The 26,743-nt window shown below is 40.2% G+C and overlaps 1 protein-coding gene across 4 annotated transcripts in view; it reads right to left on the bottom strand.

The window, feature by feature from the left end:
- The window catches only part of Ralgapb (Ral GTPase activating protein non-catalytic subunit beta), a 90,622-nt gene that overhangs the window by 26,625 nt on the left and 37,254 nt on the right, over window positions 1-26,743 (bottom strand). For 3 of the 4 annotated variants that reach the window (XM_052184158.1, XM_052184155.1, XM_052184157.1), the window contains 10 exons: window positions 26,453-26,517; window positions 24,343-24,472; window positions 22,497-22,630; window positions 18,314-18,496; window positions 16,175-16,326; window positions 10,574-10,761; window positions 8,501-8,607; window positions 6,697-6,849; window positions 5,705-5,914; window positions 19-177 (listed from right to left, as the gene is read on the bottom strand). In XM_052184158.1, the coding sequence (XP_052040118.1) occupies window positions 19-177; window positions 5,705-5,914; window positions 6,697-6,849; window positions 8,501-8,607; window positions 10,574-10,761; window positions 16,175-16,326; window positions 18,314-18,496; window positions 22,497-22,630; window positions 24,343-24,472; window positions 26,453-26,517 (1,481 nt within the window). The remainder of the gene's footprint in view (window positions 1-18; window positions 178-5,704; window positions 5,915-6,696; window positions 6,850-8,500; window positions 8,608-10,573; window positions 10,762-16,174; window positions 16,327-18,313; window positions 18,497-22,496; window positions 22,631-24,342; window positions 24,473-26,452; window positions 26,518-26,743) is intronic. The other variant, XM_052184156.1, reaches the window with a different exon arrangement.

Below are 26,743 nucleotides of genomic sequence, written 5' to 3'. Positions count from 1 at the left end.
AAAGTTCAGAATTCTTACCTCTTGGTTTGTTTTCTGACCTGGTTTCATGTAGAAAATAAAAACTGTGTCAAAAGGCCGGCATGGCAAGAGATCCAGATACCCAATGTCATCAAAAAACCCAGGTATGGTAGAATCGAGTGCAATAAGGTGAGGAGGTAGACGACTATTTGCAGGTTCCTGTCACACAAAACAAAGAAGCAATTGTTATCACTGCATTATTCCAATCATAAAGCAGAATTTGTGACTGTGACAGTCTGGTTGATTGGTCATTCATTCATTCCAGTAGTCTCAGAATAACATGGTATCCCAGATTAGCCTCCAACTCACTGTGTAGCCTTATCTGTCCCTGTATGTGTTCATACTTCAAGTTATTTTTATTTGCTTCAGACAACTGAGGTTATAGTGTATATATAATCCAAGATCCTTTTTTCCTCTAGAATATAATGCTTTGTAGAATGAAAAAATATGTGTATATGTGCCCCACATAAATGCCTTGTGCCCACAGAGGCCAGAAAGGGCATAGGCTCCTCTGGGGCTAGTTATGGTTGTTAGCAGCCATGTGGGGCTGGGAATTTAATCTGTGTCCTCTGGAAGAACAGACGGTATTTGTAAAAGCTGAATCATTTTTATAGCCCCTTCAGAACTTTTTAAAAATGTATTTTAAAAACTCATCCATTGCCAATATAGACATAAAAGAGTATAGTTACTTTGGAAGATAATTGACAGTTTTGTGCCAACACACTGTCTTAAATACAATGTAGCAACTGCATACCTTGGTATTTTTCCCACTGCAAGAAAAACATAATCACAGAAAATGATGGACATGATTATATATAGCAGCTTCATTCATAACTGCCAACATGTACAAGAAGCCAAGATGTTTTTCAATAGGTGAATAGATAAACAAACTGCTTATTAATGAAAATAAATGAGGTATTAATTAAGTCCTAGAGACATGCAAGAATTTTAATTCACAGTCACTAAGTGGAAAAATAACAGTGCAAGACTGTATTGCACATGATTCTAAACATATACCATTATGGAACAGGTACAACAACACAGAAAGAGTACAAAGACCAGTGTTTACAGGAATCTGTGGTGGCAGCAGGAACTCTGCACACAGGAACATTCATGTGCCCATACATGCATATATAAACAAACCCTATAATATTTTTTAAATTCTTCAATGGTGGGCACATGTTATACAATTTGTATAACAAACCTACTGGCCTGTTACAATAATGAACCTCCAGTTAATAATCCATGACTACATGTTACATAGCAAACATACCACGTCAATGGAAGTTGCTACCACAGAAAAGTCTGGAAGCTGGTGTAATACAGAAGCCCTACACTTCTTTCTTGGCTATTATATAAACCTAAAAGTTCTTGAAAAATGCAAAATTCATTAACTTAAATGCATTCAGGGAACTGGAGAGATGGCTCGGCAGTTAAGAGCACTGGCTGCTCTTCCAGAGGTCCTGAGTTCAATTCCCAGTGACCACATAGTGGCTTATAATCATCTGTAATAGGGTATGATTCCCAATTATGGCTTACAGAACATCCATATATATAAAACAGATAAATCAAATGCATTTTTGTTTCATTTTTCTTCTAATCCCTTATCTTCTTTGATCTTACCAAATAAAATTTTAACAAAATAAGGTTTTGCCGGCAGTCGTGTGTGTTTTTGTTGTTTTAAGAAATCCACTCTCAGGGGTGGTAAGAACCACTCTTTTTCACAGAGGAGAGAGTCTGAACTTGGTCTGTTAATTGGATACTTAAAATCCTACAAGAGTTGGGAAACACTCACCACAGACATTATATTCTTGATATAAAACAGAAGTCACAGTAGAAGATTACAAATAGTCCCATGACAATTCAGGGCATATTTTTTTGGTTTTGTTTTTCAGAGATGGAGACTTATTATAGATCTTTGTCTGGTCTGGAACTCTCTCTGTATACCAGGCTGGCCTTGAACTTAGAGATCCACCTATCTTGGCTTCTCAAGTGCTAGGAGTAAAGGTGTGCTCAGATTTTTGCCACTCAATGAATTTTCTTGAAATATAGTCAGACCTCCCAGTTTTCTACTTTTACTTTGAAATTGTGGATGAGGAACTGTGAGTGTGGGCATGCTGTAGACACCATGTGAGCAGAATGTTCACATATTTGTGATTTTCCTTTGTTTCCTCCTATAGCTCTTACACAAAGTTTTTTAGGGTAAATATAATTTGTGTTACTATTTCAGCTGCAGATGGAGTATTTTCACACTCCTTGAGTTGTGTGTGTATATGTATTGCTGTTTGTTTATTTTTGAGACAGGATCTCATTATGTAGCTTAGGTTAGAATAGAACTCAACTATGAAGACCAGGCCGGTCACAAATTCACAGAGATCTGCCTGCCTGTCTCCAGAGTTCTAGGATTAAAAAATGTACACCACCACACCTAATTTCACACTGCAGTTATGAACTTTTACTTTTTAATTTGCAAAGTGTATGCATGCACCTATGTGAAAGTCAGAGGACAACTTTTGGAAGTCAGCTCTCTATCATCCCTACCTCAACTCCAATGAGATCCAGGAATCAAACTCTGTTTGCACAGGCCTTTACAGAAGTACATCTCCCAGCTAAGACATCAACAGTCTATCACACTATACTTTCAACTGGATCTTACAAGTAGCCATTACTTTAACTCACTTATCTTAAATATTGTATTGATGGTTGCCAAATTAAGAAGTCAGTTTCTCTTCAAACTGTCTCCTTCCCAATGAAACCTCTTACATAGTTTATTTTCATTTTTCTTTCTTCATTTTTTCCTTGTAGTGTAAGGTGTCAACATGGGAAATCTTCCTCAACATTATTTTAGAACAGTTTATTAATCTACAATTATTTAAGAGTAAAAGTTAAAAAAAAAAACTCACTGTCTAAATGTTCTCATTATTACTTATTACCAATTTGTCAAGGTACAAATTACCTCTGATTTGTACAAAAGATGGCTCTAACTTGCTGGGGGTTGGGGTGGGACACTTCAAAGGCCTTTGAGGTACAGATTCATAGTATGTGCCCTAAACTTAAGGGCATTCTTTTTTTGATGTTGTTGGTTTTTGTTTGTTTTGTTTGTTTTCGAGACAGGGTTTCTCTGTGTAGCCCTGGCTGTCCTGGAACTCACTCTGTAAACCAGGCTGGCCTTAAACGCAGAAATCCGTCTGCCTCTGCCTCCAAGTGCTGGGACTAAAGGCATGCGCCATCATCACCTGGCTAAGGGCATTCTTTTTTTGGCTTTTTGGATTTGGTTTTTTGGAGACAGGGTTTCTCTGTATAGCCCTGGCTGTCCTGGAACTCACTCTGAAGACCAGGCTGCCCTCGAACTCAGAAATCTGCCTGCCTCTGCCTCCCAGAGTGCTGGGATTACAGGCATGCGCCACCATCACCCGGCACAATATGTATACTCACTTATGAGTGGATATTAGCTATAAAGTATAGAATATCCGCACTACATTCCACAGACCCAACAAGGAAGGCCTAAGTGAGGATGCTTGAGTCTCACTCAAAGAGGAAATCAAATAGTCATTTGAAGCAGATGAAGGGAGGACCTGAGTGAGAGAAGGGTTGGGGACCAGAATCAGGTTTGGGGAGAGATGAGAAGAGAGACAGGGAGAACGAATGGAAATAAACAGCTAGGGATGGGGGCGCAAACACATCTCTAGGACATGCCAGAGACCTGAGACAGGGGAGACTTCCAGGGGGAGGTTATGAGGTGACTGTAGCTGAGACTCCTGGAAGTGGGGGATTTAGAACCTAAAGTGGCTACCTCCTGTATCTAGACAAGACCCTCAGTGGAAAAATAAGGACACCAACCCACCCACAAAACCTTTGAACCAAAATTCATTCTGCCTACAAGAAGTGCCGGGATGAAGGTGGAGCAGAGACTGAGGGAAAGGCCAACAAATGACTAGCCTGACTTGGGGCTCATCCTATGGACAAGAACCAATCCCTGACAGTATTAATGATACTCTGTTATGCTTGCAGACAAGACCCCAGCATAACTGTCCTCTGACAAGCTCCATCCAGCAGAGACCCACAGCTAAACATTGGACAGAGCTCGGTGGGTCCTGTGGAAGAGTTGGGGGAAGGATTGAAGGGCCCAGAGCAGATAGGAACTCCACAGGAAGACCAATAGAGTCAACTAACTTGGACCTCTGGGCTCCCACAGATTGAACCACCAACCAATGAGCATACATAGGCTGGACCTAGCCCACCCCCCACCCCCCAATACATGTGTAGTAGATGTGCAACTCGGTCTTCATGAGGGTCCCCCAACAACTGGAGCAGAGGCTGTTCCCAGATCTGGTGCCTGACTATGGATCCCGTTCCCCTAACTGAGGCCATCTTGTCTGGTGAGAAAGGATGCACTGAGTTCTGCAGTGACTTGATGTGCCAGGGGTTGATACTCCATGGGTGCAACCCCCTTCTCAGAAAAGGGAAAGGGGAGCAGGGTAAAGAGCCGTGTGAGAGGGATACCAGCAGAGGAGGGAGAAACTGTGATTGGGATGTAAAGTGAATAAATAATCTAAAAAATAGAAAAACCCTACACTTTCAGGAACAAGGCTAGTAAAGGATGTAATAATTTTCATCCTAGACATTTCAATTTACTATTTCTTCTATGGTAACTTATTCCACTAGGAATATCACTAATCATCTGTAGGATAGATCTTTGTTCTGTGCCTTTCTTATTTTCTTCTGCATCTATTATTTTCCATTATCTGCACTTTTACTTTGCATTTATTTATTTATTTAGAGACAGGATCTCACTATGAACCCTGGCTGGAACCCACTCTGTGGACGACCAGGCTGGCCTCTAACTCAAAAGATCTGTCTTCCTGTCTCTGCCTCTCAAGCACTAGGATTAAAGGTGTGTAGTACTACATCAGGTTCTTCCCTTTCCCTTTTAAGAAGTTTAATGTTTACATTCCACATCTCAAACTAATTTCTACAGTATAAAATATATTCTCTCTACATGATGAAATCCAAATCAATCAGCAACATCTTTCTGCTTTCCTAAAAAATTAAATGACATATGTCTGGGTTAGTTATACTTTCAGGCAAGTTATCTACCTATCTATCTACCTACAATACTAGGGTATATAAACCCCTACCCCCATTTAAAGACAGGATCTCACTATGTAGACCAGGCTGGTCTTGAACTTTTCTGTCTCCACATAAGCACGAGCCGCCATGACCAGCTAATCTCACCAACTGTGCAACGTAAGCGTGTGTGGCCTGGGTTGTAATACTATAGAACTGGGGCTGAGGATGGGACTTGATGGGATAAGCATGACAGCATGCTTGTCTAACATGTGTATTCAGTTCTTAGAACCACAAACCTAAGCTCAAATACACAATAATAAATGAAAATTCTACTACAGAATTAACTTCATCCTTTTAAAGAGTAGCATGAAAGAACCAATTCCGAGCTCAGCTTACCATAGAAGCAATCCCTTCACAGGTGTACTGACCCGGAGCCCGAACTGAGCCCACAACAGCAGCACAGAATCCCACTGACTTGAATGCAAATAATATAAGCTCGATTTTTTGTTGTTCATTAGTTTTAAACTTTTCTTCATTTTGACAAAAGTTTATACCTATCATCAATAGATGGTTAATCTGTGAATATATTTATTCATAGAAGTTCCTAAAAACTTACCTTCAATGCCTCTAAGGACAAAAATCCAAAGTGAGAAAGGAAAAGGCGGGCTGTCTGGAATTCCTGGGCAGGAGGTGGGGGCTTACAGTCCGTCACAGGGTCAGGGAAGCTTCGCTTCTGCAATTCCCCCTCACTCTGCTGTTCCAGGTGCATCTCATAAGCAATCTGCTGTGCCATACCACTTCTTAATTTTTCATGCCTCTCTTCTAACTGAAATTAAGTCAGATACTTTTAAAACATTTCCTCAAAATGAAGTTTCTTTTAACTTTAAAACAAAAATAAAGCAAAACACAACAAAGAAAATGTTAAGTTCTGCTGATCAATACTATGTCTCAATTAAACATAGAGCACAGCATTAAGCCAACACGGTTCAAAGTTAGAACTATAACCCAGAATTCTTCCCCAGGACCTCACCAATTACTTCTGCATCTCCTGCTATCTCTGAGCTGTTTTCTCGCTTGACTCCCAGATGGTTTTCTTACCCCGGCAGTTCCTATCTTTTTAAAGTACTTACCCATATGGATTCCTTACCTTCTGAGCAATCCTATAGTAGTTTCATTCCTTCGTGCATGAAGACACGTCTAACACCTTGGCTTACTAATCCAACCACCTCAGCCTTCACTATTCAGACCAGGCATGAGCAAATGCTCTGCGCTTCAGACCTTAGCCACTTTTAAGGGTTGTATATCCCTCTCCAATCCCAACCACACTTCTTAAGCTATCCAAATATCTGCCTTTACTACCAGATTTTGATCGTGTTATCATACTACTGAAATTTATTGTCAACAGCCCAGGCAGCCTGTCTCTAAGAGATATTTAGTTCTTAACAATTGGCCCAAATCTACATACCCATCCTCTGATGTGTCAAACTGCTGATGGCAGTCACACCTTCTTCTCTCCCGCCTAACACTAAAGGCAATGTCTGACCACATATACCACCTAAGAATGTTGTATTTATCTTTTCAGCAGGAGGTAACAGTAACTTGTCTTACTTCTTCAGTGACAATTTCATGTAAATCTGGAATGCTCAAGTCTGCTTTTACAAAAGGAATCTTGTCCACCTCTTCAGGAAATGGCCGATGTTTCACAGAATATTTAAATCCAACATCATTTTTAGGAACTGGGCGAGGTTCAGGCACAAAAAGCTGTTAAAATAACACAAATGAAATTATGGGCATTACACATCATCCAACAACAACTGCTAAGGATGTATCTTCTGGCCCTCCCCTGGTCTGCTTTAATGCTTCTACTTTCCTAAGTGTATGTATCATCAACACTCATCAAATCTGCATATGTTGCGATAATGGTGCAAGAAGGAAACCTATATACTATGTACTCAATTTCATTTCTCTAAAAATATGTGCCAACTTACAGATTCCATGAGTAATAAACAGCTGCAGACCTCTACTGTCTAGGCACCAGGCATCCACACATAACTCTTAAGTTAACAATTAAGGCAGTTTAAAGTTAAGACTCAAATTTTCTTAAGTTTCTACACTGTCCTAGGTGTTTTGTTTTGTTTTTTGAGACAGGGTTTCTCTGTGTAGCCATGGCTGTCCTAGAACTCTGTAGACCAAGTCTACCTCAAACTCATAGAGCTATGCCTGCCTCTGCCTCCTGAGTGCTCCAGGATTAAAGGTTTGCGCCACTAGGCCATGTCCAGTTGCCCTAGGCTTTATCTCCAGTGCAAAACAAAGTAACAAACAAAGACCAAAGACCCAAACTTCCTTTTTTCCTAAGAGCTCTCAAGTCACTCCACACATGTCTAGAAAGCATGTTTGATTAGAACCTTAGCTGGCTTAACTAAGAGTATGAGCCCAAATCTAGGCCTTCATGGCCCCAACATGCTGTCCTAGTTATGTACATTGCACACACTGAATCTTCCAAAAATGTAGTTCCTTTCCTATTCTGCCCGCCCCTAGAGGCTTACAGAGCCACAACAGAATGCAATCTGCTCAGCTCACTAACAGATACATCTCAGGTGTTAAATTTGGAGAGAATCCAAATGAAGAGGAATTTCATTATAATATTTAAAAATAATTTTAGTAACATAAGTAAATTCTTTAAAAGTTATAATTTACCAAATACTATACCAAATGCATATTTCTTTAAGCTGCTAACCTTGTACAGAAAGAAAAATGATTTGGAGAAAACTGAGTAAAATTATCAGCATATCAGTGTATCTAACAAACTCTGGCTATCTTCCTCTGAAAAGTGACTACAGGAGATTTAACATTTCCTCTTTTATATCTGAATTTTCCAACAAGTAGGTAATATCCACATGATTTTAAATGTTATAAATTATGTAGTATATTAGCAATTATACGAATGAATCATGCAAAACAATGTTAAACCTCTCAACGGTCTATCTAAGCCTCTCTCACGCACAGTATGCATCTGACTTTTTAAAGTTGCATAGAAACGTCTGGGACCACTGTTTTAGAATAGTAGTCCTTATTCCTGAGTATCGGGATCACCAGAAAAGTTTTTGGAAACTATCCTTACTTTAAAGGTTCCTATAAGGAGTTCATTTATTATATGTAATTATACTGTAGCTGTCTTCACACACCCAGAAGAGGGCATCAGATCTCTACGGATGGTTGGGAATTCTAGGTTCCCAAGATGATTGTAAAGTAAATTCAGTGACAGAGAACCTGGCTAGGGACACAAAACATTCAGTAACCTTTCTGTTGGAATGTTATTTAATCTTCAAATGACCTCACATATAGATTCATACACACAACCATATGCACCTACGTATATGTACTCACTCACACACGGTAACTTCTGATGTACCTTCTGATTTGCTTTTGCTCCTCTAGGTAAAAGGCAAAGTTGCTGAGCCCACGCAAGTCTTCCCGACATTCCCCGGACCAGCACAGTGACAGAGGGGAAAAAGTCATCTAGAATAAAATGTATAGGTCTAAGTTTTTATCTCAGATAACAAGCATATAATATACAGCCTGCTATATCACCTGCAGGGCATCTCATGGTTAAAGTCCTATGTCGCAACGCCGCAGAACTCAATGCCATGAGAACTGCTGACCCACTCTACACCAAGCCCTCTGCTGGAGCTCTTCTGACATCCTCGAGGACATCAAGGCAAACACTCTTAAACTTCCAGTTGAAGACAACTTTTATGAGAAAAAGCAGGTTGGCCATCTGCAGTGTTGACATCACATTTGCTCAGGCTGGGCTCCTACTACCTACTGTAGGCAGGCACTGATTCCTCCCAGCAGAAGTTCAGGGATGGAGGTGTATATAAAGAGTCAGAATCCTTTTTATTCCCTTTCTTAGTCTCAGTTATAGAAATTACAACTGGTTCAAACACTCTCATTTCTTCTGTTATTAACTATCTCAATAAATATCTTTATATTGTATAAAACTGCTTTATTTTTGTTTTTTATTTCATTTTCATTTTTTTTGTTATTTTTTGTTTTGTTTTCGTTTTTTGGAGTAGATGGGTCTATGCAGCATATTTACTTGGAATAAGAGTAAGACAATCCCGGGGCTGAAGAGATGCTCTTTCGAAGGTCCTGAATTCAAATCCCAGCAACCACATGATAGCTCACAACCATCCATAGAGATTTGATGCCCCTCTTCTGGGTGTCTGAAGACAGCTACAGTGTACTTACATGAAAGAAAAGAAGGAAAGGAAAGGAAAAGGAAAAGGAAAAGGAAAAGGAAAAGGAAAAGGAAAAGGAAAAGGAAAGAAAGGCAATCGTAAAAAAACTGCAAGAGAACCAGAAGGCCTAAAGGGGACATTAGGACTTTTCAGGCTGCTCAGCAGGTGGTTTAGTGTGGGAGGACAGTTTATAATGAGAAGTGGGCAGCTGGGAGAGAGAGCCAGGCAGGCCTTAGCTCGGGGATAAAGAGGGTAACTGACCAGTGATGAATGGTGCATTCTATCTCATAGTAACACTACTAAACTCACACCTAACTGGACAGAAATATGTGATAGTATCATATTGCAGCCAGGGCTGGCTCTCTTGTTTGGCAGAATTATGACAGCCTGTTTATAGTCAACAGAGGCTGTGTAGGACTCACAGACTCTGTGTACCTTTGCATGTGTCTTTAGTCCCTGAGGAAGTCCTACTGTGGTGGGACAACAACAGAAAATGGTATTGTTTGGAAACCCTGAATTTGAATCCTAGTTATATACTTCTCAAGTCACCCTAAGCAAATCACACACCCTCTGTGAGCTAAGAACCGGGGAACAGTGCATGCCCTGTTGATGAGATCACTCCAGTGTTTCAGCAGCACAGCCACATGCTCAAGGATGAGCACTATGGTATGGGGAAGGAAGTTAAGGACCAGCAAATTTTTGAACCACCAAAGGGGATATCAGACCAGGTAGAAAATACAACAAATCAATGCAAGATGTTAATAAGGCCTTCCATTTGGATGCACTGGGAGGAATATAAAGGAAAGATTCAAGAGTCACTGGGGCAGTAGAGACACTGAGACTAATTATATAAGGAAGTGGGAGGGGGCAGAGATGACCTCTCCAATTTTCCCTGTGTAGGTAATAATGACTGAAACAGAACAATGATGGGTCAAGGGGAAGGGAGCAGAGTGGCAGGATCCAAGGTTTACATGAACACAAAGTGGATAATGATTTTTATAAACAGTAAATATAAAATATCTCACACTAAGGAAGCTTTATGTAAAAGTTTTTGACACCATGCTATTTCAGGCACACATACAGAATCTTTAAACAATTCTACTTCATATGCACGTTCTATTTTCTGACCTCTCTTTAAGTTTTTTTTTTGACAAATAGGTACTTGGAACTCACATCTCTGCTTCCCTGAAAGAACTGAGCACACTGTTTGAGCAGAAGGGAAAGCTAAGAGTGCTACAACTTACTCTGCTCATTTCCAAGAGGTTGCTCGAGCATCGCCAGGATGACGCTGTTATCCAAAACAAAGTACCGGAAACTATGCTTGTTTATGGTTGGCAGCCTGGAGTATTTGATCAGAGTAGTCTCATTCACCAGACTACAAGGAGAGGCAGGACCGCTGGGTGAAGGAAATGCGCCAAGCAACTGCATGATGCTACAAAGAATGGAAGAAAAAACAATTAATTCCCCCCCAAAATTCTACCTTTAGCTCCTGGATCTATGCATCCTTCTGCCCCTCTGAACTACCTGAATACAGCTATGCTTCCTCTTCACAGTCAGATATACTCCCTGTGGCATGCTGGGTAGAACATGCGCCCTAATAAGGAAATCCACTCTCCTGAGCAGGGTAACAGCAGCCACAGCTTTCAACTGACCTCAGCCATGAACAGCTCACCCAGCACCACTACTTCCTTCTCGGACAGGACATACTCACTGGTTAGTACACGGGTCCTAGGTCCCAACTCCCTCCCAGCTAGAGAGAAGGTCAAGTGAGCTTAAGCACTGGTTGCAACTGCCTCCACTGTCTAGCACCTTTGTTCCTCTACCTGCCCAGTACTGCTTCCTTCCAACAAAACAATGCAAGTAGATTTCTCTCTATCCGTTACTCAGGGAATAGAGCTGACTACAGGTCCAAATTAGGAAGTTCCTAAGGACACATTTAAAACCGTGGTTGTATGCTCCAAGTTTCAGGATTATAACAGCCAAAGTATCCTAGGCCCAGAAAAGGACATAAAGATCAGCCAGACTGCCTTACTTTTCAGATCAGGAAATTTAAGACTCCAAAGAGCTAAGTGGCTCTTAAGAGGTCAAAACCCAAGGCCTGCTGCCTTCTTCCTAAATGGCAAAGGAATAGACATATCCTCATTTCAGGTAAGGAACCTGAGGTACTAAGAGTTAAATCTCAAAAAACTATCATAAATAAAATTATAACACAAAATGCTTTATAAAGCAGACTGATCATGACTTACTACTCAGAAATGTTTGTATGAGTGAATACAGTGTGTACATACGCTTATCCACACACAGTGAGAACATAAAGATTTCTGCATCTATGCAAGGAACTTAAAAGCTTGCCTAGCCCTCACTATGAATCAAGTACTAGTCTAGGCACTTCATACATATTTTTCATATGGTTTCATAATAATCATATGAATTAGGTACCATCATTATTTTCATTTTTATTACTCTCAGTTAAAATAATAGACTGAAGCTCAAAGAAAAAATAGTCTGTATTTAAGCAAAGATTTTTATCACATAATGTCAACCTGGCTTTTCATATGTATCTCATATGGAAAACTATTTCTCAACATTTTTGTGTGTGCCTGTGAGCATGTACATGTGTTGTGTGTATACTGTATGCATACATGGGATGTTTGTATGTAGTGGAGGACATGAAGTGTCCTGTTGTATTATTTGCTGCCTTGTATTATTTGCTGTCTCTTAATGAATGTGAACTCGGCTGGCAGCCAATAGCCCCAGTGAACCCACCTCCGCCTTCCTCTCCAGCACTGGGTAAGGTTCCAGGAGCACATAGCCATGTCCAATCTTTCACATGAGCACTGGAGATCTGAACCCAGGTACTCATGCTTGTGTGACAAGTGCTCTTTCCCACTGAGCCACTCCCAGCCCTCAATAGCATTTTATCATTGAAGCACTGCTTCCTTTTAGTTCTCACTCCTCCTACAAGTACTGCTACAATTCAAGGAACCAGGGAACTCCTCAGTAAATTCAGCACTCTAAGACTGTGAGAAACAGGAGACATCCAGAAGACTAGTGCTAAGAAAATACAGCATTGGCTTTCTCTCATGGAACAAACACAGATGCTACAAAGCACATAGACCAGGTGAGCTTGTCACGTCCCAGTTAAGGTCTACAATGTCATCAAACAGGCTGCTGGGAGAGGTTGGGTCCCTTAGATGAGATCACTCCCAGCCTCACCACATTCTTCTCTTCCTGGTGCTGACTAGACTGGAGTGGTGAGTAGATAAAGATTAAAATCCCGTGAACCTCTGGGAGAAAGTCTCTGTTGGTATACTCTGAGGTTCAACCTCTGCTTTCTATAAGCCGTGTTTTGATTAGAACATAAAAAAATGCTCATAATGCTTGTTCATGCCTGCAATAGCAACACCCAGGAAGGTGAGGCAAGAGGACTGCCATGAATCTGAGACCAGCCTAGGCTAAAAAGTGAGACTCTGCTTCAAGAATAAACAGGAGTCAGTAAGCTGCTTCAGTAGGTACAGACTATCGCTATCAGTCCCAACAACCAAAACTGGATTCCCTGAAGCTCACGTGGAGGAAGAGAAGACTGTCAAAAGTTATCTTCTGACATCCACAGGCCCATGCACACAGACAATTGTTTTGTTTCGTTTCTGTAAAGAGCGAAGTATAGTGGTGCATGTCTTTAATCCCAGCACTAGGAAGGCAGAGGCAGGCAAATCTCTGTGAGTTCAAGGCCAGCATGGCCTACACAGTTCTGGCACAACCAGAGCTGCATAATGAGACCTGGGCGGGAGGAGGGGCCAAAAGGAAGAAAAAACAAACCAAAAACCTACAATAGACTAGAACTTAATCTGTAAAGATCATATATCAGAATAAGGGTTAGGATTTAAAGACTACACACAATGTCTTTTTTATCTTTTTATTTTTATCTTATAAAAAAAAAATTTAAGCACTCCCAAACAAATAAGCTTAGGGCGAGAGTAACAGATGAAAAGGGAACATGAAGAAGACTGGACGAGTCCAGTTAACTCTATGAAAATCTGAGTGCAGATGAGTCTTGCGGCAGTCTCCCTACAGATGCTGATGAAATACCCTGTTCTACAGAGTTTGAAGACATTCAGATCTCATAGAGAACACTGTACTCAATAGTCTACCTGTGAGAGAGCCATGGTCAAAGCCACGCCCGCTGAGTGACAGGATAATAAAGATACCCAAATCCATGTACCATGAAAACCCATGAAGGAACTGGCAGAAAGGAAGAGCTACATAAGCACTGCTGCTGTGGACTGCTGCTGCCTACAGACAGGGTTTAACTACCAGAACTCTGAATAAGGACCAAGGAGAGTAAGTTTAACATAAGAGGTTTTTGGCTGATGCAGAATATCAGGCTTTTACTAATTAAACCAAGTGGAAAGCTTAGGGGCTGGACTCTAAACCCAATTAAATCCAAGCATTTAGTAAATATACCGTAAGCAGAGAGAACCACTGAAATGACTTCTAGGTTTATCCTATATGTCAAGGTCAGGAAAACCAACCAGTTAATATGTACATTGTAAAGGTTATCAAAGATAAACTGGCACATACCAAACTAACTCAGTATGACTGTGAGAATATGGACGCTCATACTGTGTGAGACAGGCCAGTACAAGTAGTGAAAACAGCTGTGCTTCCAAAATCAGAGTAACAGAAGGAGGCTCCTACAAGTAGCTAGATTTACTGTGAGCATGAAAAGTCTATGTTGGTGCCTGAAATGCAAGAGAACGATATAAGCAAGTGTGAGCATGCCCAGTTCAGCACTACAAGTAGCCCAGCTATGGCAAGGGAGGGGCTCGAGAGCAATGGTGGGAGAAATAGGATCACGTCCCTGAGCCTCCACTGGAACTCAGACATGGGAAACAAGGCTTTTAATCACTCAAACAGTAGCACGAAATGTTAATGAGTTTAGCCACAGAATTCAAGACAAACATGAAGAGTTGAGAGACTGGATACAAAAATCAGGCAAAAAGTGAAATAATCTAGTACAGAATATTATCTAGGGCTTCAGGGGAATGGTGGGAAGACCATACAAAGAAAGTCTAAGGGACTCTCTTGATGGCCTCATGAGGAATGACAGATACACGGCAGAGAAAAAGCTGAGTAGAAGCAATGCCGACAGCTGGGCATAGTGGCACAGCACTTGGGAGACAGAGGCAGGTGGATGGATCTCTGTGAGTCTGAGACCAGCCTGGTCTATTTAGTGAGTTCCAGGACAGCCCGGGCTACACACTGAAGCCCTGCCTCAAAAAATAAAAAACAAGCTAATAATAATAATAATAATAGTTTCAAAACAAACACAAAAAAAGTGATGCCAATGAAAAAAAGCAACAACTGTGAGAACTGACTGGTACATGTTACTCCATGAAGAAGAGTAGAAACGAAAGACTTCATAATGGACTTGCTAATAGATACAAGAAAGCAGAAAATGAAGACAAAAGCCATTCGGGTAACTACACTCTGAGGGAGAAAGCCCCCAGGCACACAGCCAGCCCTCAAAAGCAACTGTGCTTTCATAGGAACACTCATGCTAGAGGAGAACAAACTTCTTGCAGCACAAAGAACTCAAGAACTACTAATGAGCAGGCTCCCTGCTATCTCCTAGCCCTCTTCCTCTTCCTGGTGTCTATCAAGTCCAGTTCTGTGGCACTTTATGGCTGCCCCAGTCCGCGTGTTGCACAGCACATGCTCTCCTGGCTATCTTCACCAGTCTAGGCACTGAAAGTCTAGCCATTAACACAACACACAGTTCTAAACAAAAGCAAGCATCCTTCTGAAAATTATCACCTAAGCCTAAGAAGAACAGAAACAAATCCAATTATTCTGAATACAACCCAAAGAAGAAAAGGGTACTGTACTCACAAAGATTTCAGGATCTTAGGCAGAGCTGGCTTACACACAAGTCTTCAAGTCAGTCCTTAGTAACCTAACATTCTTCCTTCCTGTAGTTCTGTTTTCTTAGGTTCTCATTCATTCACTTTCTTGCATGAACCATATTTTTACAAATACTATGAATCTATGTAATCTCTACCTTTAAGTCCCTTCAAGCTGTAGATGTGCCCAAACACAATCTCTTTCCAGTCCCCAATCCAGCAGGAACAGGATTCTCTCAAAGACAGAACCTCTAGTTTCCATGTGACATGCGTTCCTATTTGCCTACCATGCTGCTCACAGCTCAAAGGTTCCCCATGCTCTCAGTCTGGGTCAGTGTGGTTCCCTAAGCATGCTACTCTGCTCTCATTTTATCTCTAAGGACCCTCTGCCTACTCCAAGTTCCCTGATATTTTCTTTGTATCTCTTCTTTGGGGGCACTAACTATCCACGTGATACTAAAGAACTTTTTATTTCTATTTCATCTCCCCTATGTACCAGAATGATATTCACTGTAATAATTGAATCTAAGTTATCTGTATAGATTCTATTACCAAGCTTTTACAAGGGAGCTAAAAAAAAATCTTAACTGAATATAACATAAAGATGTAGTCACTGGGCAGCAGATGTGATGCTGTAACACAGCTCATCTCTGGGCTAGGCCATCAAAGAAAGCGATGATATTAACTCCAAGTTACTTCCTGGCTCTAACGTGGTCTGGCCTGAGTTAGTATCAGCCAGTACAGAAACACAAACATCCCAACCTAATGGTTTCCTGTGGTCTAAGAATGAGTACAAAAAGAATTATTTCCTTCCATTTTGTGTCTGGAGATGCAGCACCCTACAGGGGCTGAGTTACTTTGTGCTGAATAAGGGAGACAAAGCAGCAGAGGCCACTGCTGTCCTGTCTGTTACAGTTCAGTCCTCAGCAGCTGTTTGCATACCATGTTAGAGTGGCTTCTGCGGCGTCCTTTACCCTCATGGACGCAGGGTTCGGCTCCTTATCACCTTTGTACTTGACTTCTTGCTCACTGTTCTTGGATTTGCTTCCTGAGATACCCAATTCTACAATCTCCAGTACTTCCTTAAGGCAATCCTAGAATCAGGAAAACATGATTTTTAAAAATATTTCAAATACATTATTTTACTTAAGAAAAAATATATGTGTGTTTGTGTAAAAGCCAAGGTCAGAGAACACTTTTGGAAGTTGGTTCTCGACTCCCACCATCTGGGATTGAGATATCAAACAAGTCACGAGACTTGGTGATGAGCAGTTTTATTTGCTGAGCTATTTCATCAACCCCAGATCAATTTTTATATGTTACTTAAAAGAAGATAAGGATCCCGTAACAGTGGTTATATTTTGGAGGTGGAGCTCCAGTTTCTAATGCTCTTTAACATATATATGTTTGTATCATAATATAGTATACTTAACCTTCTGTTAAATTTCTTTTAAAAGAACTAAATTTGTATATTTAAAGAGGACTACAGACAGGTTTTAATTTAGTAGTTATAGAGCTCACAAAATTACCGTGGACTGTCACAAATCCTAGAGGGCTAAGTAAAACAGACTCACAAGTAATTCCGTCAAACCTAGAAGGTTTAAGACACATCAGATTACCTAATGTATCAGAGAGAATTACTTATTTTTTGAAGAGTGTCTCAAATATGGCACTCAGGCTGGTTTCAAACTCAAGTATGCAGTCCAAGCTGGCCTTAAACCCAGAACCCTCTGCCTCTGCTTAAGTGGTAGGATTACAGGCAGGTGCTACTATCTGCAACTCCAATGATTGACATCTTAAAATAATTTCTTTTTAAAACTGTTTTTGTGTAACAGAGTTTCATGTAGCCCAGGCCAGCCTCTAACTCATTATATAGACAGGGATGACTTTGACCATCTGATCCCTCTTCTACTACCTCCCAAGTACCTGAAATTACAAATAAGGTCCATCACAGCTGATTTATGTTGTGCTAGATATCAAACTGAGTGCTTCATAAACACTAAGCAGGCATTCTGTTAAACTTAGTTAAAAGTCCAGTCCTGGAAGCAATTTCTGATACCATAACTTTAAAAGCCACAATGAAACTAACTCAGATTTTATGGACAATATAAATATTCAGTGATCTTGGAAAACTCTACTGTTACTGAGCTCATTACACCTGCTTCCTTATAAGGTACAGTGGCTAAGAAAACAGACTAGATATCTGTGCCCTCTTAACAGTGCAGAAACCTGTGAAAAATACAATGTTTCTACAATAGTAACTTTTATAGCCCAGTTGCTACCCTAGCATTCCAGATTCACAATGAGGTATCCATTATTTGATAACAGGAAACCAAACAGCTTTAACAGCTATTTCCAGTCTACCATCCTATTAAAAAAAAAAAAAAAAAAAAAAAAAAGTACCTTTCCAGACACAACAGTTATGCATATGATCTCATAGCAACTGTGAAAGTGTACACAAACTTGAGCAGGCTCAAGCTAAATAAAATTCCAACATGGATGGTAAAAATGGGCAAAACTATTATCACTAAATAGGGAGCTACTGGCATGTGTGATCATGTAGGAGAGCTGCTGGGAGAGGCAGAACCGACTTTGTTAAGGACATGATTACTGGTAGGTTGGCCACGCTCCAGGGCAGGCCCCAATCTCAATAGTAGCTAGGAAACACAATCGACTCAACACAAGGCAAAAACTCTCAAAACTGTGTAGGTAAAAAAAAAAAAAAAAAAGAAAGTGAGGATAGAATGAGTAGAACTTGGTGAAAAGACAAGAATGTCCAAAATACACGGTATGAAATTTTACAAATATTAATGAAAACATTATTTTTTATAAAAGAGATCTTGCTGGTTTAGATAGATTAAGCAATTTCATAAAGAATTTCTCTGTGGAGTTATTTGGAACCAAATCTAAGCATGGTGATAGTTTTCAAGCTAATGCTCAAAAGAGTAAGCATCCTACTGAAATCAAACAAGTAAATTCAAAGTGATGCTGTGTTTAAATTCGGATATTCTTTTTCAAAGGGATGTTTTCTCAACATCCAGTTTCCTGCTTGGTGTTTCAAGACTGAATGAATAAGCTCACCTTTTCGTCCAGCATATCAGGGTGCTCTGTCAGCCAGACACAGAGACACTGAAATGCTGCCACTATCATGGAGTGCAGATCCCGGGAGTGGAGAGGAGCTGGCCGACTGCACTGGTATACGATGTAACTGCACACAGAACTGATGGCACGCTTCCGGTCTCCCGAGTCAACCATTACCTTCACCTACACATGTCCATTTAAGGAAGAAAACCAGTCAGTCAGGAACCACTACACCAAGCATTTGCCCTGCAACTGATGCTATCTGAAATGTGATATAAAACAGGCCTTGTTTTTAAATATTATTTAATAGGAATAGAATATTCTAGATATACCATTATATGTAACAAAAAAAGTGGTATTCTCAAATCCAAAGCTGTACTGTACTCTAGCATGGTTGTTCATAGCTTAAAACCCAAAGTTCTTGGATACACTTACTCATATTGCAAAATGTGCAGGAATGGCCAGAAAAGAAACAGGTGCATACTTTAAGGTCCCTAACCCAACCTCATAGTGATAAGTTTTGCTCTGCACAAAGTCTAGTGAAATAGCCCAAAGGTTTAATTATCAATTACAGTAAGCTATACATGTTCAAAGTATTACTACAATCAGATAACAAACATAAATCACCCCCAAATCTCCTCATGCACCTTCGTAAGCTTCCTCCCGTTCTTCTTGCCCCTCTGTGAGGAACTGCTATCATTCTCTGCTACCATAATTGATCAGACTATATTTTCTAAAGTATATATAAGTTCTACAGTATTTATTTTAGGGAGAGGTATTTGGCTAGCTTCTTTCTTCTATTTAGCATATTTAATTACTTCCAGGTGTATCTAGTTTTGTAACATTTCTTTCTTTTTATTGAGTTGTAGTCTAGTAAACAAATATAGAACGATTTGTCTAACCAGTAACTTCTTAATGGACATTTGAGTTACTTACACCCTATGGAAATATAGTTGCTATGAACACCATGTCACTAAATGGACATGTTCTCTTATACTGGGACTGAATGACAAGGTCATGAGATACAAGTGTAATTAAATGGGTTTTTAGTTTTGGGGTTTTTTTTCATAATTTATTTCCTGTGCATTGGTGTTTTGCATACATGTATGTTTGTGTGAGGGTGTCAGATCCTCTGGAACAGCTGTTATAGACAAGTGTAAGATGCCATGTGTGTGCTGGGAATTGAACCCTGGTCCTCTGGAAGAGCAGCCAGTGCTCTTAACCACTGAACCATCTCTTTCCAGCCCATATGATTAAATTTTTAAGGATTTGCCAAACATTTTTCCAAAGTGGTTATTATAATTAACATTCTCATTAACATTTTCCTTATATCTTCATCAACATTTGGTACAGTCAAGTCCTTTTTTTTGTTGTTTTGTTTTGTTTTGGAGACAGGGTTTCTCTGTGTAGACCTGGCTGTCCTGGACTCACTCTGTACACCAGGCTGGCCTAGAACTCAGAAATCCACCTGCTTCTGCCTCCCAAGTGCTGGAATTAAAGGCGTGTGCCACCACTGCCGGGACAGTCAAGTCTTTTTAAATTTAGCCTATCTTTGTTCCTTTGTGTGTAAATGTGGGATATGCACATGATATATGCATATGTATATATGCAGAGGCAACAGGAGGACTGCTGGCTGTCTTCCTATATCACAGTGGTTCTCAACCGTCCTAATGCTATGACCCTTTAATACAGTTCCTCATGCTGTAGTGACCCCAACCATAAAATTATCTTCATTGCTATTTTTAATTAATTTAAATTTAATTAATTTTGCTACTGTTGTGAACTATAATGTAAATACCTGTTTTATGATGGTTGAGGTGACCCCTGTAAAGGGTCATTCAACCCCAAAAGGGTTACACACAGATTGAGAACCACTGCCCTAACGCTTTCTGCATTATTCCCTTTAGATGGAGGACTTTTAGAAAACCTAAAGCTTGCTGTTTCAGCTAGGCTGACAGGCTAGTAAATTCCTGAGATCTGCCTATCTCTACCTACCACTCTGAGGTCCATGTTGTCCTGCTTGGCCTCTTAGGTGGGTGCTGGGGATTTGGATTTAAATTCTCATGCTTAATTAACAGGCACTCTTGCCCTGAGCTATACTCCTAGCCCTCAATGTTAGCCATTCTAATGTTATGTCAAAGTATTTCAACTTGACTCTAATTACATTTCCCTAACAACTAAGGATATTGAGGTAGGAAAACTCACCTTAAAGGAGAGTGGCACTATTCCCTGGGTTTGGGTCCTGGACTGCATAAAAAGGAGGAAGCCAGCTGAGCACAAGCATTCATCTGCTCTCTTCTTCCTGACTGCAGACTCAACGTGACTAGCTGCTTCAAGCTCCTGCCACCTTGACATCCCCGCCATAATGGACTGTACCCTTGAACTGTGAGCCAAGATAAACCCTTCCATCCTTAAGTTGATTTTGTCAGGGTATTTTGTCACAGCATGAGACAAGTGACACTTTACATTTAAGTCTACAATCAATTTTTAGCTGATTTTTATACCTACCATATACCAAACAGGTATAAAACCAAGTTTTCTACTAGTTCCACTGGTCGAAAGACTAACCTTACTCCTTAGAGTTATATCTCTGCAGTTTTGGCAAAAATCAGACAGCCACTTAAGTGTGGTCATGAAGTCTCAATTACAGACCACTAGTCTATTCATTCAACCCTGTTCTAACACCAGCCTGTTTTAATCATTTTATCTTTATAGAAAGTTATGAAATTAGGTAGTATTAGCCCATTGTATACGATGGCACAGGTCCAAAGCAATGCCCGATCCAAGCCAATCCATCTTCAACCGAAAGTGAACCACAAGTCACAGGGAGCAGCACCTCATCCTCTGTATGGTCCACCATGTCTCATGGGTAGCTATCCTAACATTCCATATCAGCAACTGCTCCTCACGTATCTATTACATTTGGAGATTTGTGAAGTAAAGTTCCGAGTAGTGTTGAGAACACACATACGTTTTTTGTCTATTTTGTTTCTCATAGCTTACAGGACAGCTCTGACATAAAGACCTAAGCTTCATCATCTCAGACACTACTGCTCTGTGGTGACTTATCACTCTACGTAATCACAATGCATTTTATACTTTCATCTCATCTGCTCCTCACAACACCAACTAGTATATAAAAAATATTCTTTTCCATTTTAATAGTAAAAAGTATTCAGATGCTAGCAATGATGTACAAAATTTGGAACCCTTGTATGTTGCTGTGGAACAACAATTTGCAGTTCTTCAAAAGCTAAACAGAATTATCATAAACCCAAGAATTTTACCCCTCAGAACATACCCCAAAGAACTGAAATTGATATTCCAAATAAATACACATACAGCAACCCTAGTAGTAAGAGCGGAGGATGGAAACAGTCTAAATACCCCTCAACTGGTGAACAGGCAAACAACAGTGATAATGACATTCAGCCCAGTGCCGGGCAACCATAAAACAGGGCTGAAACTAAAAAATTACGTCAAGTGAGAAAGAAGGCACTCTTGACATGACACACATAACATAATTTTCATGTGCTCCCTTTATGTGAACGGTCCTGACTAGGGAGATCCAAAGAAGCAAAAGCTCAGTGGCTATCAGGAGCGGTGGCTGGGTGGGTAGGCTAGAAGGCAGCTGCTTTGAGGCCTGGGGGTTCTGAGGTGACAAAACACACTGCAAGTGTGGCTGGTGAGCTGCATCACACAGCACACGTACTAACGCCACCGCCTCACTTGCTGTAAAGTGGTTAGTTTTATGTTACATAAATTTAAGAAAGAGAACAAGAAACTGGTGTGTACATGCAAAAAGATCCCACACTTCCAAAACTCCATAAAATTCAAATAACAGAGAAAATTGAATATATAGTCAACTTGTGCTCATTACTGATAACAGAAAATTGTAATCACAGAAATACTTTATAATAAACTCTTTATAAAATTAAAAAATACACTATTACGTGCAAATAATCACCAGTATTGAAATGTTTTCTGTACCTTAACAGAAAGATTCTATCTTTTGACCTATTTTTCAAAATTTCATTTGTAGGCTTGATTTTGTATACTCTGAATGTAAAAAACTCATGCATACTGACTACACTAAGATACCCACACAAAGGAGTATGTCAAAATTGGGGGGGCGGGGAAGCATGACGACAGTCTACTGGGCTAAATTAAAGGGCTGTCTCACCTTTGCCAGGCCAGAGAGAAGCTCCAGAGCTGCCAAGGATATGCTCATATCTTGCCGCCACTGGGAGTTGAGTCGTTGAGTGACGAGATGAATGCTGCGAATCAGGAGCCCGGCAGCTGAATCTGTATTAAGAGCTAGGATATAACCCAATGCCACATCCACAGGGAGGGAAAACAACTAAGCATTAGTAACAGAAGCACAGCATCCCACCAGGCACAGACCACAGCAGCACAGTGAGCACAATGGGCACCCACACAGAGCTATGCTCCCCGCCCACCGTGCTGAGCCCCAGGCTTGACTGATGGACAAAGCACACGGGGCTGGGCCAGCTTCTAGCTCCCAGTCTACACTTTAACAAAGAGCACTATGGACTTGGCAATTTCAGTAAAATCCTTATAACAAAAACTGATGTCTTAAATTTTTAAATAAGTAACTTATAGAACTTAATCTTCAAAACAAACAATGAAAAGGCACCCAAGTATTTCCTAGAGTTTTACAGAGGCAAAAATCGAACCTTATAGCCTCCTCAGACACTAGGAATTACTTTAAAGCATCTGTTGAAATGACAGGGTTTAAGCCAGTAAAACCCACATGCAATGCCTTTTCAAACCCATGTTTACATTTTGCTCTTTACCACCACTTTAATACCTTTATAAAGGTAAAATAACCAAATCAGTGTTTTTACTTGGACTTCAATTTTATATTTATAGTAATTATTACTTAAAGAGTGAATTCTAAGAAATTAAACAATGGTAAATTCTAATTATAAAGGAAGCTTTAGGGGCATTATACCTGTGGATCCTATCAGAAAGAGGGCAGTGACAACAGAAAAAGGAATGATCATTAAAGAGAGACAGTCATGCGACACTAACACAAATCTGGATTTCTTAGTAAAAAATATGACATAACAAGCAGAGCTCACTAACACCAGCTGAAAATGCTGGAACAAGCAATCACTTCAAACACTTATGTACAACACATGCTGGAACACAAAATTATCTTTAGTTCTGAAATGTCTTAGAAAAGTACAAGAAAGAACTTCAACCTAGAGAATGCCTAAGTCTACATAAGTAACAATTTAAATGTACTGACTGTCCACATAATGACTATGTATTTGTCATGCTGATGGGTAATGTATCATAAACTTCAATTGAAAGCATCCCTATGAACACAAATCAAAAATTCTCCAGATGACTAAAAAGTCAAGCTCACATCTAGGGAATTAGATATGCTAATCTCATGGAATAAACACTCATAGATTTAATCACTATTAGCACTTGTACATAACATTATAAAGTGTTCACACTAAGTCCATAAAATGATTGCTCAGTGTAAAGGACACCATTGAACAGGATGCTTTGCTGGCAAGTATTTTTTTAGCAGGGCAAAAGTGTCTCTTTATGCTTGTAACTGAAGAACCTAACAAGACAGAGTATCTAAGTAAGCTTTAACATGGAAACACATGTCCCTCTGGGTCTCCTCCAATACAAGCTCCATCACTTCCCTCACAATGCAATTACTTGGCTTGCTGACCATCTCTGCCATTATTCTGATGCAAGGTCCACATCTTAGCCTATATCACCACTGCTTGGTGCAGAACATAAACCTTTTATCATAAACATCTGTAAGATCTAGCAAACTCCAAAACAGATCTACAAAAAAAATCATAAAAATACTTTTTCCTTAGTTTTTTTAGACTAACATCTTCTATTATACCTAAGTAGACAGATTCTTTTTTGTTGTTGTTTTGTTTTCAATTCTTGAAAAGCTTTTGTTTTGCTTATTTTGTAAATCTGAGAATTACCTCATGTGTAACTGCTCACAGACTGTTTTAAGCACAGCTTACCATAATCCCTCAGAAGAGCTTGAGCAGGTCTCTCACTATCAGGGGTTGTAGGCTCTGTGCTTCCTCCACTTGCTGAGCTAATGCCACTGTTGGTGCGACTATGACTCTTCAGGTTGTTTTCTCCGCCACCCTAGTCAAATGAACCAAGATGAAGAGTTTACAAGTATAAAAAGTTAATTATGAAGACCTGTTAGAGTTGGGGCTGTGGCTCAGGAGTACAGCCCTTGCCTCACATGCAGGAGGCCCTGGGTTCATCCCAGTACTGAAACAGTTAGCAGGCTAACTAGCACAGGTGATCACAGATAAACAAACAAGGAATTAAAATCACTGTGGTACTGTTGCTCAGATGACATCCGTTAAAAGGATACACAGGGTTTGATAACTACAAATATCTATACTGGGGTCTCCTGTGCTGTTTTTCAAACAGTCACCTTAGAACCCTTTAAATATGCTAGAGTTCTCTAGCTAATAATGACTTCAAGTCATTAAGGAAAATACCTTTACAGCAAAACCTCAGAACAGGAATATAATCTTCAAGTAAAGACAATATGGGTCTGGGAAATAAGCTCAGACAAGAAAGTATTTGCCACTCACGAAAAAGGACCTAAGTTTGATTCCCAGAACCTACTTTAAATTAAAAAAAAAAAATGGCAGAAGGAGGGAAAACCTAGGAGGATGGTTTAGTGGGCAAGAGCACTTATTACACAAGTAGTAAAACCACAGTTCAAATCCCCAACACCTACTTAAAAGCTGAGCATGGCCACCCATATGCCTATAAAGTCAGGGCTGTGAGGGATCAAAATAGGAGCTTCCCTGGGCTTGCTGGCAGCCAGTCTAGCTCCATGCTCATCAAAAGATACTGTATCAAGGTAATAGGACAAAGTTATAGCACAGAATACTTGACAGCCTGCTCTTACCTCCATGCTCATACCCATGCACACCCTCACACACACACACACACACAAGCAAACCCAGACACATGTATCTATACATACATGAAGACCCACATCCATTTGGGTACACATACACATAAAAGAGCAACTTTAAATGTAGTTATACAATAAAGTACAAACAATAAGATTCTATAATTAGTATGAGTTCCCATACACACACAGGAGCAAATAAACCCATTTGGTTTTGGCTGTTGTTGTTGTTGTTTTATTTGTTTGTTTGGTTTTTTGGATTTGGTTTTTTTCTAGACAGGGTTTCTCTGTATAGCCCAGGCTGTCCTGGAACTCACTCTGTAGACCAGGCTAGCCTCAAGCTCAGAAATCTGCCTGCCTCTGCCTCCCAGAGTGCTGGGGTTCCAGGCATGCGCCACCACTGCCCGGCTATAAATCCATTTGTTAAAGATTCCTTGTACCTTTCCCCATATAAACAGAACTTGTTGTATCTAGATCAGCACATTATTAGCCATCTACTGGAACATGAATGAATTTCCTTAATAATTTTTTTACTTATCCAGCTCAACCTATTATATCTTATTATTTCCCCCATAGCCCAGTCTGTACCCCAAGTATAACATGTATCTTTAGGGATAGTGTCCATATCTGGGGAGCTTTTTAAATATTTTGAAAAACGTTATAGTGCTTTGGGGCACCTGTAAACTTCTGTCTACAGAACTACAAACAAGATAGCACATCTAACAGGTAGTCCTCTATCTGTGGGGGATAAGAGGAACTAGAAAGGCCTTTTCTAGAATATTCAGACTAGTTGATTGGTACTTTGAAACAATCCCAACTGGTGTTTCTCTCATGGAGGATTTCTCAAGGACCTAATGAGAAAAATCTCAGTATATGTGATGTTTTAAAATAGGGTCCTTCTAAGTCTATGAAATGGCTTTAAAAACCAGGTGTGACAGTGCAAACCTGTGGAGGCAAGAAGACCAAGAGTCTAAGGTCATCTTCAGCTATATACCCAGTTTGAGACTATCCTGGGCTACACGAGACACTGCCTCAAAAAATAAAGACAAAGGGCTAAGAACACAGCTTGGTGGTAGACAACTTGTTCAGCATTGTGTTGAGGCTCTAGGTTCAGTTGCAGCACTGCTGAATATGATTTACATAAAATCAGAAGCAAACATTCTATGACAGATTATGTAAGGTCTTACCATTTCCATTTGGCAACCAATGGCTTCTAAAAGTGCAGAATCTTGAACAATATTTAACATTGCCCCTGCAATAACAAAACAAACAAACAGAAGCAGTTACATGACATACAACTGCAGTGCGATGGCTCAGTCGGGGCAAAGAGACTATGATTTGCAGCCAGGCTTGGTCAAATACATAACCCTAGCAGTCAGAGGCCTGAGGCAGACGGACTGCTAGCAGCTGAAGCCACCTGGCTACACAGCAAGTATAGGGCTACATAGACTCTGTCTCCTCCCCCCCCCCCTAAAAAA

The sequence above is a fragment of the Apodemus sylvaticus genome, chromosome 5 (assembly GCF_947179515.1).
Source record: "Apodemus sylvaticus chromosome 5, mApoSyl1.1, whole genome shotgun sequence".
NCBI classification, from domain to species: domain Eukaryota; kingdom Metazoa; phylum Chordata; class Mammalia; order Rodentia; family Muridae; genus Apodemus; species Apodemus sylvaticus.
This window is presented reverse-complemented; position numbering and strand designations above follow the sequence as displayed.